The sequence below is a fragment of the Lepidothrix coronata genome, unplaced genomic scaffold (genome assembly GCF_001604755.1).
Source record: "Lepidothrix coronata isolate B3197 unplaced genomic scaffold, Lepidothrix_coronata-1.0 Scaffold54, whole genome shotgun sequence".
Lineage (NCBI taxonomy): Eukaryota > Metazoa > Chordata > Aves > Passeriformes > Pipridae > Lepidothrix > Lepidothrix coronata.
The window spans coordinates 2,335,750-2,350,204 of record NW_016690234.1 but is presented as its reverse complement, the minus strand read 5'-3'; the positions used below and the strand labels follow the sequence as shown (position 1 = coordinate 2,350,204).

General features: G+C 49.5%; 1 protein-coding gene across 5 annotated transcripts in view; it reads right to left on the bottom strand.

The window, feature by feature from the left end:
• The window catches only part of ZFHX3 (zinc finger homeobox 3), a 129,844-nt gene that overhangs the window by 75,516 nt on the left and 39,873 nt on the right, over positions 1 to 14,455 (bottom strand). For 3 of the 5 annotated variants that reach the window (XM_017816260.1, XM_017816258.1, XM_017816259.1), the window contains exons 2-3: positions 9,476 to 12,222; positions 6,935 to 7,431 (exon numbers count right to left, since the gene is read on the bottom strand). In XM_017816260.1, coding sequence (XP_017671749.1) covers positions 6,935 to 7,431; positions 9,476 to 12,176 — 3,198 coding nt within the window. In that variant the 5' untranslated portion in view covers positions 12,177 to 12,222. Of the gene's footprint in view, positions 1 to 6,934; positions 7,432 to 9,475; positions 12,223 to 14,455 lie in introns of those variants that run through there. The other 2 variants (XM_017816262.1, XM_017816261.1) reach the window with 2 other exon arrangements.

The following is a 14,455-nucleotide window of genomic DNA, read 5'->3' as shown; positions in this document are numbered from 1 at the left end:
GGGTCAGATGCACATTGACACTTCATCGACATGATGACACCTTGTTGTGAGAGGCCACCTGAGGTTCAGGACAGCTTTCCAAGACCCCTCCTATCTCCCTGTGCTGAGCCTCTCCCTGCTGACCCACAACTTTGGCTGAATGGGGAGAGCCAAGACCCCCTGTCACTGCAGCTCTGCCCAAGGGCTGCTACAGAAGCTGAGGAAAACTCAATTTATATGGATTAGAATAAAGCTTGTCAAGGTGTTTTTCTCTTGTTTGTTTTTCTGTTCTTGTGTTTGGTTTGTTTGGTTGAGTTTTTTAGCCCATTCTCACAAATATTTTGAATTCTAAACCCTGTTTGACAGAGGGCTTTTAGCTCCCTGTTTTGGGGAGCCCCTGGCTCCTGCTGTGTGATATGGTTCCTGCTCCAGCTGCACTCTCTCTCCTTTGTTATTCATGTTGCTTTTACAGGGAGGTTTCTTTACTAAGCCGCTGGTTGCACATGGCTCAGCACTTACTGGAAAACTGTTGAAAGAAAAATCTAAGTGACTGAGGCCCATAAATAAAACATAGAGCAAGCACTGCTTGCTCTCAGCAGTTCTGATTCCAGCCCTTTCAAAAAGGAGCACAGAGAAAGAGTAAGTTCTGTGATCCTGTACTAACGCACTTTGTTATTAAATACCTAAAGGAAGGTAAGAATCTGCTTTAATACCAGGGTGACAGGAAGGAGCAATCTAGCACTCAGACCTGTGTGGAGCCCCAAGAGGGAGGTCTGAAAGGGTTAAACTTATAGTGAGAGCTTTTTATATTAAAATACTCATCAATCCCAACAGGACCGAGAGTACTGGACTGTAGGGGTCCGTCCTCCTCACGCTGGCAGTTCATAAACTCATCTTTCATTACAAGTTTATCTGAGACTAGAGGATGCAGATTTGAACTAAAGGTTTTAGAGACCAGCTTTAAAAACAACTTTGTGGGGAAACTTAAATGGGTGTTTCTCTTGTGAAGTTGCCATTGGAATGTGGCTTAAAACCTTGTAGGAAATCAGCTCAAAGACCCTCATACACTGTAATTTAAATGGGCTTCAGGCACAATCTGTGTTGCTCAAGAGTGTAATTTGGAACTCTGATGCTGCATCTGTATTTCAAAAGATAAACTTGCAAAAATAAACCCAAAACACAGTGAAAGCAGACAGCGAGTAAATCAAAGGTTAACAGAGCTCTAAATCTCCAAAGGAGCAAGACAGACTCGCTGTGGGCAACTTGACCCCAAGAACCTAAAAAGGCAGAGCTGGAAGGAAGTTTGTGATAAAAATCAAAACCCAAACGTGTTTTCTTTTGCCCACGACATCATTTGGGTATTTCAGAGCTGAATCAGCCTAGCTCCTGGCAGCTCTGAGTGCAGCTCTCCAGCAGGTCTGGGGCCAGAGTTTTCCTACACCGCAGTCCTACAGGAAACATCTCCCGTCAGCCAAGTGGTGGGATGAGAGGACTCTCAGCTTGACCCTACTGCAGAATTATGGCAAGACTAACTCACACCAATCCAAAAGGACCAGTATTTTAATGAACCAGCCATTTTCATGAGCACTGAAATTTATGAAATTCCAAGTTCTCCACCCTAGATTCCTGTGTCGAGCCAACTCCAAAGTCAATGGTTTTTGCCCAAGTCATTCCAGCCAGCTGCCACCCCTGCTACTTTCTCTGGGTATCTACTGGTTTGTTTTTTTAAGTCTTCCTAAAATGAGCTAAACTGAGCACAGTATTCAACGATCAAACAAATGGAGGATTTACACAGTTCCCATGTTGTTGACTTGCCTTTCTGCTTCCCACCAATCACTGAGGCAATGTCATTAAAGAGACTGGCAATGATTCCATATCTTGCTCACAGGAAGAGCAATTTTAAACCCCTTTTTCGTTTTCTTCTTTTTTTTTTTTTTTTTTTTTTGCATAGAGGAAACAGGAGGAGAAGCCCAGACCACCCCACAAGGGCTGTCTGTCCTCCATCCCTCTAACACTGTGACACCAAATTTAATCAACCAGTTCCTGTGAAAGCACAAGGTGTTGTAAAGTTCTTCGTCAAGTGCCATAGCTTTACCTCTAAGTGGTCCATATACATATAAGGTATTGCTATATATATAATATATAAAAACCTGTAAACATATAAGGTAATATATCTATAATATATATTATATTATAGATATTACGTTATATGATTTCTAAGCTTGCTTTTCACGCCATTTATGAACACAGAACCCCCCTGCATCTTTTCAATCTTTTTCTTCATTGTGGAAAGTTAGTTTTTATTTCACCTTCTGTTTCTCATCCTTCACCTCACTACCCATGCCCAAACCTCTTCCCCAGTGACAATAACCATGTATTTGCTAAAGATCTGTTCATGAAAAATCTTGGCAAAGGCCCTGGGAACCCTCCACCCATGTGGACCAGCCCAGCCCTGCCTGTAGCCTGGCTGACTCCTTCGAACAACTGGCTGTGCTGCAAGAACCTTCTCTTCCAAAAGTCTGCCTTTCCCCTTCCTAATCCATATGCCTACTAAGAACTCTTCTAGTACAGTTTCTATCCATTTGCTGACTTAATGCTTTGCAGTTTCTGGCCCACACTATTGCCAGGAGCCTCTGCCCCTTCCTGTGGGTTTCTTCAGAACTCTGCAGTGCAGAGCCTTGCTAACCCCAGTGACTTCTTCCTTTGTGGTACCTCCATGTGAGACCACCCTCTGGGATTTATTCTACATACAGAGGCATCTTACAGTTCTGCTCTGAAACACACGCAAGAAGGATTCTCTCCTCCTTCCCCTCCCCATACCGTGAGGCCTCTTCCCTTTTCCTTTCCCTACTCCTCATGACATACTTTCCTATTTGATCACCTTGGACTTTCTGTGGACTTTGGCTGGGTTCTCCCCCAGCTCCGTTTTCTCAGGGGTAGTTACATTTAACACCTAAGGTGGTTTTCAGGAATTCCTCTGTGACCCACACACATCACACCCTTCACTGTCTCCAACAGCAGCTCACCCATTTTTGTATAGTTTTAACTTCCAAGTTAGTTACCATTACATTAAATGCTCTTTTTGTCTGTTTCTATTCTGGAAGGACATTGAATTTGAATGCATTATCATCATCATTCCTTAACTACATCTCCTACAATATTCCAAAGTTTAATCCTCTGGGATTAAAACTTTTTGGGGATTTTCCAACAAGTTTCTTTGCGTTGATTCTTTGAGCATCCTGAGGCCAGAAAAGGAGATATGTGCTCCTGCAGGAGAGGCAGGATGGGACACACTGCTCCACGGTGAAACTGGGGACCCACCACCTTCTGCTGGGTGTGCAGCTGCACCTCCTCTTTCCCTTTCTACAGATCAGCTTTGTTTCTGTCTGAGTCAGCACAGATCCAGAGTTCTGTCACCGCTAGCACCACAAGCACTGATAATAAGGAGTCATCTTCCTGCACACTCTGCATCTCTAGCTTACAAAGAGCCCCTATGCAGGGCACAATGTAACCCAAACTCTCTCCTTCAGACTTCCTATTCCCTAAAAAAGTGAACTCAGCACTTGGAAAGACTGAAAGGAAGACACTGAATGAACTCCTTGAAGGCGCTTGCTGGCAGTCTGGCCAGCAGCGTGTTTCTTCAGTAGTTCTTTGTTTAAACTTCTTCTGAGCTGCATGTTTTGAAATAGACGTTTTCAGGAAGTTGTAGGAAATGTCCAAACCTGGCTCTTGCTCAAAGAGATTAATTCCTTCTGGAAATTCCACCTGTGGAATAGACACTGGGAACTCGTGCCCGACCTCTTCCAGATGTGGGGAGCGCTGCTCTGCTCCATGCCTAGTCTCATGCTCTGTGGTCATGACGAGACAAGCCTTGGCTGTTGTTCCAGGGAGCTGCACTTGTCTCTGCCTCTGCTCACAGCCACCCCGGTCACCCAGCCCTGGCCATTCCACGTCCACTGGGCCACCCCAGCTACAGGAGGAAGGGTCTTCAAACCCTTCATCTACCTCAAGCCAGAACACCCACCTCAAAAATGTGATGCCACATATTGACAACAGTGCTCTAGCTTCTTCAGGATATAAAAACCCCCCTGGCTACCTGAGGAGGTCAGCAGTCATGGGAGAGGCATAGGTGCCTCAGCAAGTGCCGGATAAACAACAGGATTTCCAGTTTAGTTGTAGGACTTTAGGGAGACAGCAAGGAATTGGGAGACTACAACAATAAAGGAAAGGTTACCAGACCCTTACAGTTTCTTGCCACCCCTGTCCCCTCACCCCCCACAGGGAAGAGGCCTGATGGAAGCTATTGCAATGTGCAGGACGAAGATGGCAGCAGAAGACCAGACCTTCTCCCCTGGCACTGGGATTGCCGCAGGAGAAGACTAAAAGCTTCATCCGCCTATGGGCTGACAGTGTCTCCAGATCACATTTTTTGGCAGCAAGTAACACTGACAGAAGTGGCTCTTGGGCAATGCAAGCAGCCAATAACATGTGATTTAGGAGGAAAATGGCAAAAGCAGCAGAATAAGGAGGATTGTGTGTGATAAGCCCACTGTGCGCTCTCACCCAGCAGCATCTGGAGAGGATTTTCTCCAGCAGGCAGGGAAGAACTCGATTACATCCAGTTAACTGTGCTCTAAACTGATTATGCATGTGCCAGGCTAATGGATTACATTAGCAAGAGGAAAAATAACATCCAATCAATCTCAATTTACTGCAGACCACACCAAGGCCTGAGAGAAGAGAAACCATTCTGTGAACTCCCCCCACTCCCGCTGCATCTCTTCAGCTATCAGAAGAGACATGGCATTACAGCTGCTCTGAGGACTGGAGAACTGCGCTGGAGCTTGTCTGATCCATGCCTGATCTAGAGAGAAGCTTTTCTATTAAGTCAAACCCTGATTCCAGCTATGCTGGAGCAATCCACCCCTCCACTGTCCCCTGCTCCAGGCTTTATCCAGCCATACTAGAAGGCCAATATACAGAGCATCCAAGGGAATCCATTACTCTGAAACTCAGCTGGTGTTTCACTGCTGTCAAAGGCAGCACAGGGCTAGTAGCAGCTCTGGAACTGCCCAGCCCTCTCAGGAACCTGAAAACTGACAATTCCTCTTCACCTGCCCGAGGGAAACATTCCAGGAATCTTTATTACAAGCACCTGCGCCTGTCCCCCAACTTTGGTAGAATTTTTTTTTCCCTTATCTCTTCTTTTTTCCCTTTTCCTTCCCCTCAGAGTGAGAGAATTCTAGTACCCCAACCGCTTCTTCCCTAGTGGAATCCACTGTAGATTAAGGGTCTGGATACAGAATTTTTAAACCTTTGCAATGCATATTTAAAAGAACAATATTATGTATTAAAACGCACAATACAGCTTTCAAACAACTCTCTTGTACCCCAAACTGACCTCCAAGACAGAGGAGATTCAGTTCTTCAGCTGGGTTTTTGAAGACTCACTGGGACCCTCCCACCACCAGTTACCAAGCTGTGTAACTCTCTCCTGCCACATTGGAGAGCAGAGGTGTAGGTGCAGACCTGACCATTCCTGGAGCCAGACTCTGCTGGGTGAGGCTTGATCCCGGCTCATTATGGAACAGTCACTGTCACAGCAATCCTGGTCTGAAGAGCAAGCTCAGAGAAACACAACCCCCCCTCCGAGCAGCTCCCCACCACCTCCCGGAAGGTCTAACAACCACAGCTCAAGGCAAACCTTCTATGATGCTCCTGGTTGTCTTTTTCCTCTCTGAATTTTCTGGAACTGCTCCTTACTAGGAAAAAATTCAGGAGTTTTGAAATCTAATGTGTCTGCACTGTGATGTGGGTGGGCACTGTACAGCTCAAAGTCAAGTCTTAAGTTCCCATTACATAAAGAAAATTTTCAAAGAAATAATTAAAAAGCACAAGGTACAGTCTGTGTGCGTATAAAGAAACCTCAGCACATTTGGGGGAAAGCAGGAAGAAAAGGATGAGGACAGAAAGAATATAAAAATACCTGTGAGGAATGAGCAGACAATGAGCGAGAGAGCGTGTGCGAACGGAGGGGATGCGGCTGCTGAGATTTATGGCAATTCGTACCTGATTGTTCATACTAAAGCCATTATGGGATGATTAGAGAAAAAGGTGAAGCTTTAAGTCCAGTGAAAATCAATAGAAACGTCTGGAGCAATTCTGCTGCACGAGTGAAAGGACTATTTACTGTATCCGGAGCTCCTCTTGGGTTACAGCCCACAGGGTTCAGGCCAGCAAGGGGAGGGGGTTGGGGACAGGAGGAATGAGACAGGAAAGAGAAGATGGTTATAAAGACACCATGGAATGAGGGGAGGTGGGAGGAAAATTAAAGACAACAAGATGGGAGCGACAGCCCAAACGCCACTGTGGATGAAAACCTGCAATGCCTCCATGTGAATGGCCACGCACGTGCACACAGCTTCTCTTCCAGCCTCCTCCCTTTCCCAGCCTCCAGCAATGCTTTGCTTACAGATCCCAGCACTAACGTACACAGAGCATAACAGCACAGCAACAGCAACCCCCTCCATCCCTCCCCTTGCCTACTCCATCCGCCCAGCGCCAGGACCAACACACTCTGACCGCAGCAAAAGCCTCTGAGTGCCCATGAAGTGACAAACTCTGTATGGGAAAGAGCCAACAAACCACTGGCAAATGCTGCCTTGCACAACGTTTTCAAGAGTGACTGTTCAATTTCCGTTCAGAAGTATCACATCTGCAGTGCTGTAAGACACACAAGCTCCCTCTAAATCACTGTGACATGAACACCCACTGGCCTAAGGCTTGGACAACCCCAGTCGCTACCAGAACACAGGCTGAAGAGCTGTGCCACCAGTGAGACTGGGTCCCAGTGGAGAGCTCTGAGCAACTCATCTCCAAAGGATCACAATCCACTCAGGTTCAACATAGATTTTCCATGGAAAATGAAGGAAGATGAAGCAAAGCCAACTCTTACCTTATAGAGCTTCAGGCTGGCCTCATGCCTCGAGTTCACGGTGTGAAGACGCAGCTTCTCCAAACTGTTGGTGTAGTAGTCGCACGCGTTGCATTTCAGATGGACCGGGTTCCCAATGGCCACACACTTGAGCCTCCACTCATTGGCTTTGCCCCCCTCCTTGATGTGTGCCACCAGCTGGTATTTCTGCACGTGCTTGTCCGTCTTACAGTGGAGCTGGAAGTTGGCCTTGAGCTGCGTGTTGTAGCGGCAGAGCTTGCACTGGTACGAGTCCCCCATCACCGCCTTCCATTCGTCCTCAGGGAGGCTTCGCTCCACATTCATGTGGAGGCCCAACATGTCCAAATTATCTGTAGTGAACTTGTTACACACAGCACACTGGAAGAGCTTCAGAGACGGGTCGTTTGTTTGCGTGAAACTCTCACCCAAGTTCATGAGCTCCTCAGACACCAGCTGTCCACCACCTAACCGCATGTCCAGCGGGATCTCTCCACCCACTGCACAAAGAAGAAAGGGAGAAAGAGGTCAGAAAGGCTGAATTCTTATCAAAAGAGAAACATGGAGCAGAACATAAGCTGCTCCCAGTGCGTGTGTACCCACAAACACACAGCGAAACAACACGCAGCTGTCCCTTCGCCCACTCCCCTGCATTGCTGGTCAGCCCCAGAGCTGACGGAAAGTCATTGCAGCCAACGTGGAAGGCTAGGAAAGGACTGCAATGGCCCTTGTCACCCACCTGCTGAAGGATCATCCAGCCCTCTGCCCATCAAAGGTGGCAAAAAAACCCCTGTGGACTTTCAGATGAAGAATTCTGTAGCACCACACTGAAAGTCTCCATGGTCACTTCAAGAACAACATTAACACTTTATTCTGTTTTTTCTTGTCTACCTGGAGAAGCAAATCTTACTTCACACAGTACGTGAGCAAGTAAAACAAAGGCCAACAGTCACAAGCCCAGGTGATGGCAGCATCACGGGGAGGTCACCACACTGCCATCACAAGTCAGCAACAGTGTAGAACATGGCGTGTACAAAAACCTCCTGCAAAGTGCCACTCCTGCACTATTAGATTTCATCTCTTGTCCAAGAGTTCAGAATGGTGAAGAATCGTCTAAAACCAGCGTTGACAAGGTAAAGACAACAATAATTAGCATGAGCGTGAGATCATGTCAAGGAAAGCCAGCAGGACCCTGTGTTTGTCAGATGGACTCTTCAAACCAAAGCTCAACTCTGCTCACTCAACAGCAACTGAGCACAACAAGCTCCTACTCACACCAGAGCCACCTGGAAGATGCAGAGAGAGAAACTTTCTAGTGAGTTTTTATGCTAAAGCACAGAGACCAACCAGGAGCTCTGCTCCACCTTGCTCTCTTTTTCCATTTTTAAGACATTTATCTCCTCCTGCAGATTTTTGGCACTTTATCTTGATCTGATGTCATAGCTCAGCTTAACAATCCTATGAAAGGAACCTTCAGGTAAACAGTTCCTCAGTCAACCAAAAAGAGATGTTATTTCCTTAACTTTTTGTTTCCTATGTTGCAACCTGTTTGCCAAGAAGGAAATGCTCTTTAAATCACTCTCCCCTGAACTCAACATGCAGGAAAAAAACAAAAGCAGACTTCTTAATTATTAATGTTCTGCTCAAATCCAGTTTTGGACCAAAGTGTAAAAATGGGGAAGTTCTGCTTCACTTCTTGCAAAGCTCACAGTGTATGTATCCGAGTCTAAGGGGCCAGCTGCTTATTGGTACAGGCAGGGCCTCCCTCCACAACCCTCAGTGTGAGATTTGCAACCACCAAGTGCACAGTTCACAAACCACTCTCCAGGCAGGTACTGGACATCCAGGGTCCTGTCATGTACTTTTAGAAGCTTCAGTTAAATCACTTCCAACTTCTTTCTCACAACAGTCCTCTGCTTCAGTAAGGAGGGGCTCTGAGCTCCAAAAGCCTCTGATCCTGTCTCTCACGCTGGCAGCAGAGGAACATCAGTTCTTCAGCAGAGGAACACCACCCCTTCCACTGAACTCATCATCCCTCTCAAACTTGCTTACCTTGTCTTCTTAGGGCAACACAGTGTAGAACAAACCAACCCCACACTTGCTTTTGGGAATGCCAGCAGCCGACTGGACTCTCTCTCAAAGCCATCCAGCAAACTACTCACACTCCTCACCAAACCCAGGAAAAGTCCTCAGGAAATGCTGTAGTAAGGATGCTTTCCATGACAAGGAGGAACATTCAATGCATGGCAGCAGTAACACGTATCTGCTATTGCATTAGCTCCCTAAAAAAACTCTTGAAAAAGTACTAGGTAAGCCACATGTTTTCCCTACATGAGAAAAAAACTGCACTGAGGGAACATAGATGAGAGGTTTGGACTGCGCAGCCTCCATCCTCGACCACCACACAAAGGCAATTCAGAGGGTCACAGAGCCAGTGAAGGGGTCTGGCACACAGCGCCCTGTCTGTGCAGAAGGGGTTTGGAGTAAAGTAAATCACAATCCCTCCCTCACACATGGACATGGTGGAAACCCCTTCAGCCTCACCTAGAGATGGAGTCATCGTTGCCATGGGGTTGGTGGGATCGAGCTGGAACCCCCCCATCATGAACTGTGCATCTGAAGAAGTGCTGTCCATCTTCAAGTTGGGAAGGTTCATGTTCTGTGCCAGGTAGTACTGGTAGAGCTCGGCCTCAGCAGGGGACGGCAGGCTGCCGAGGCCCAGGTGCCGGTTGTGTTGGATTTGGGACATATTTTGCTGAAGCAGCATCATATTGTGCATGTGCTTCTCACTGGTCATGTGAATCCGAAGGTTTCTAGCTACGTTGGTCTCATAGTCACACACCTCACACCGCCATGTAGGTTTGGTTTTTGGTTTGGTGGGGGAGGGGGCCCCACAGGTGCTACCAATGTTGGCGGCCGCGGCCGCCGCAGCTGCCGCAGCTGCTGCTGCCGCCCCTGCGGTGTGGCTGAAGACTTGCTCTCCCCCTCCGTTCTGCAGGTTCTGCATGTTGTTGAGATGCTTGTCGGACTGCATATGAATACTGAGGTTGCCTTTGGTAGTAGTGGAGTAGTTACAGACCTCGCAGCGGAAGGGCTTGTAACCACAGGTGTAGCTCTCGCCCCGCGCCAGCCGTGGGTGCGGCTGCCCGCTCTTGCAGTAGACGCAGGAACCGCCCGGCTCAGGATGTTTCTCCTTCATGTGCGCCTCGAGCGTCTGCTGGTACTTGTAGTGCCAATTGCACTTGGGACACTTGAGTGTCTTACACGAGTTGCGAGAATGCATCATAGTCATGTGGCCACCCAGCGACCGCGAGGAGCCCAGGACCGTGTCGCACTTTGGGCACTCCACGCCGCTCCCCGAAGGGCACTCCCCACCCCCAAGTTCACAGAGGGGGCCAGCATGCTGGTGATGGGAGATGTAGCTCCCGTCCTCGCCCTCCGCGCTCTCATTTGGTTCTGGTGCTGTGGCATTGTCTTTATTGGCACTTTCATCGATAAAGTCCAGCCTCCTGCTGCCCTCGGCCACGCTGGCTCCGCCGCCCTCATTGTTAAAGCTTAAGTGATTCCTCCTGTTTGCACCATCAAAGACAAAGGAAGAAGCAGAATTAGAACTAGTAGAAGCTGTGCCCCGTGACAGGGTCTGGAGCACGTTAGGCATTAAGGGAGAGTTAGAAATGCTTTGGTTTGAGAGAGCAAGGTCCTTTTTGCTGCTGCCGCTGCCTGCCACAGCCCCAGCGTCCTCCTGGGGCCGGTCCTCCAGTTCATCCTCCAACTCGCTAGGAAACAGTCCTTTGCAACCCTCATCATCCTCATCTTCTTCCTCTTCCTCCTCCTCCTCTTCCTCCTCCTCCTCCTCTACATCCTCTTCCTCCTCCTCTTCCACCTCCTCAACCGGCTCTGCCTTTTCTGAGAGGCTGTCCTGGTCGCCCCCCTCCTGCTTCTCCCCCTCTGCCACCCCAGGGTCCTTTCCCTCCGAGGATTTGGTGGGACTGGAAGCCAGTGGGCCCAGGGGGACTGAGGTAATGGGAGTCTTCAGAGCCGAGCTGGTCAGCCCACCCAGGTTGAGGAGCGCACCGGGGGCCAGGACACTTGTTGCCGGCGGCGGCTCCGCTCCGCTGGCTGCCCCAGCCTGGAGGGGCTGCTCGCCTTCCATGCAAATGCCACTGAATTTACCATAAAAACTGTGTCCAGGGCCTATGAGGTTAGCTGTGGAAACGAGAGGGTGCTGAAAGGTTTTGTTTTTTGGTTCCAGAAAGCTGACAAGGGGTTCCTTGTCTTTGCCTATCCCTTGGATGATAGCGGAGATGTTCTTATTGCTAAGAATTTTCCGCTCCTCCTCGCTCAGAGTCATTCGGTGGTCGTGCACGGCGTGGGTCACGAACGAGCGGACATACCCAAAGGAGAGCTTGCACAAGAAACACATCAGGATGGGCTTCCTCTTACCATAGAGCACAAAGCCATCAAATTTGGACAGGTCCACATTGTTGGGAACATCTTTGGATACGCAGGAGCTTTTGGCAGAACCGTCGCTGTTCAGGTAATCCTTGTTGCTTTTGTGTCGCACATCGAAGACGCGGAAGCTGTGCAGGACGGGGCTGATGCCCGCCAGGGCTGAGGTATTCGGGAAGGCCTGGTCTGAGCCCTCAAACCACTTCCCGAAGGATGAGGCTATGTGGAAGGTGTTGATGATCTGTGGGTAGACGGGAGCGGCGGCGGAGGGTTCTCCCTGCTTGGGCAGAGAGTTTGGGAGCAGCGAGGGGAGAGTCCCACTGCCGCCGGTGCCCCCGCTTTGCACCAGCTGGCTGAGGCTCTCCACGATGTAGGCTGAGCCGTCGGGCTGGTAGACGATCTCGCCAGCCAGGTTCTCCACGTCGCTCTCCTCCTCGCCGTCCTCGCTGCTCTCGCTCCCGCTCTCCCCCCTCAGCGGTGGGGGTGGGCGGGTGCCGGTGCAGCGGTGCTCCATGTAGCTCTGCAGGCCGGCGAAGGACGCGGCGCACTGCCCGCAGCTCACCTCCTTGCCGGTGGGCTCGGTGCCGGGACCCGCCGCCGTGCTGCTCTCGGGGACGCGCTCGGGGAAGGGGACCCTCAGGCTGTCCAGGGGGCCGCGGCTCTCCGCCGCGGGCTGCTCCATGCTGCCGGCCGGGTCGGGGAGGTGGGTGCTGTTGAGATCAGTCCATTGCTGGTGCTGAGGGATGCTGCACCCATTGTCCTTCCCAGGGATGACAGGTGAGTCACAGCCTTCCATGGCAGGGCCGGCACGGAGCGCTCATTGCACCCGGTACAGCTCGGACCTGAGGGCAGAGAGAGAAGGAGAGAGGCAGGTGAGTCAGGGAGGAGAGACCGTTCCCATAAAGACCCCACCACTACAAGAGCTGCCAACCCTGCTCCTCAGGACCAAAGTGGGGTCTGGTGCACCCAGACAGGCGCCAGGGACAGGCAGATCATCCTTGGGAAACGCACAGCTGGGAATGAGCAATAGAAACACAATGGCAGCAGGAAGAAAAGAGGTGAACTGAAGGTGTCTGGAAGGTGGCGAAAACCTCTCCAGCAGCTTCCCCAAAGGCGGGTGGCAGAAAGACTGTAGGACCTGTACCGCCACTCCCAAGGCTGTGGATCTTCAAAAAACAAACAGAACTATCACAGAAAAGCTTCTGACAGAAACAAAAAAAAAGACATGACAACAAAACAGTGCTGGGGTTTTAAACTTTGTTAAACTCATATTCTCTGGTTCCTTAAGCCAGATCAGATGCCAGATCAGAAAGGCGATTCCTTTCTGTTAGTGGCTTGGGAAGCACAGATCCAGCATTACCACATGTGCACCTCTGTGGGAGACTTCAAGACACAGAGCAACTCAGAGTTGCAGCGATTTCAGAGTAACAGCACTTGGTATGCACAGGAGATTTAACTGCTCTGCTCTGGACAGAGTTTAAATGGAGAGACATCAGGAGAGAAACCAAACAGGAAATTCCAGATCTGACAAGGGTCTGTCTTGTAGATCGGAAAGGGGTCAGCCCACCATGCTCCAGGAAGCTCCCGGAGATCCTGCAAGGGACAGCCTCTGCACATGGATGGCTTCCCCTCACTCCCGGAGGAAAACGGCGGGTACAGGTCCTGGAGGAGGAGGAGGAGAAGAAGGAGGACACCCTTCCCACTACTTCCATTCTGCCAAATCAACAAGACTGAAGGACTCCTGCCGACTGCAGGGTGGCCAATGAGCCTGGGCTACTGAGCATGGTTGACATCCAGGGCTCCCTGTCACTGCAACCCACTTTGCTGTATCTGGCCAACAACTCCAACACTGCAATCCTAATGGAGCCCTGCAATCCTAATGGAGCCCTCTTCGGCTCATACAAAAAGTATGAAGAGGACTGGAAACCTGCCAGAAAAGACATGAACAGTTGCAAAGCAGGTGATGTGCCACAGCAGCACTGAGTGAACCACCTGAATTAGTTCAAGCAAAAAAATGGAGCGACATTCAGTGTTATCCCTTTTTTTTCTGGTTTCACTATCTCCCAGTTTATTTTCCTTTATTACACAAAGCCAGACACTCTTCCGCTAATTTCCCTCACATGTTTGTACCTTCCCTTTATATTTCATTTCTGATGAAGCTTAAGGAAAAAGCATTTACAACTACCCCTGAAGACAAAGTAATGCTCTCACAGCCCACGTGAGAGGATGCCTACTGAAGGACACAGAGGCACAACGAAGCCAGCATCCACTGCATTCGCACTCGAGGCTACCCTGCAGCACCTCCAGACCCATCTTCCCTGGATGTCATACGCAGCTGCCTCTGCAGTTGCACTGGGAATAAAAAGGGGTTTGATCTGCAATAACAGTAAACTGGTGCACTGAGCAGAATAAGAAGGAAGAGCACCAGAATCCTGATGCCAAAAGGCTCTGACTTCTTCATCAGCCAGTTTTGTTCCCCTGAGCCAAAATACGCTTCAGCTGTGCAACGGCTCCTACTGCACCGGCTCTCTCCACCGAATATTTGTCCTTAGCTTTGTGTTTTCCTCAAACTCATTCCAGATCCTTCTGCACTGAGGCAGCACATTCACCTTCCCACAACACGGCTACTCTCTCCGTCTAACTACTACTGCTGTACTGGTAACTGCAACCCAAATTAAACCAAAACACATTCATTTGGGGGAAAATGAGGAAAAAGAAATTCCATAAGGCTCATACTTCTGCAAAGTGAAGTTTTGGGAATATCTACCCAGACTTCAAAATGCGACATGAGACAACAACCCAGCAATGCTTTTAGACATTGTGGAGTGTTGCGCTGGCCTGCACGGCCAGCTCGCGGGACACACAGCCAGGTGAGACACAGCCAGAGTCACAGTGGCTCTGCTGTTGAGAACTCCTGACTGGCAGGAGATGCCTGACTGACAGCCAGGCCAGAAGGGTTAGCAGGGCTGGAGGGGCGGGAGGGTTAACAGCCTGATTGGAAAATCAATGTAATAAATGCTTGGTAAGTTACAGGAACATGCGGGAAGAGGAGGCCGCGATTGATAAAGGACTGCG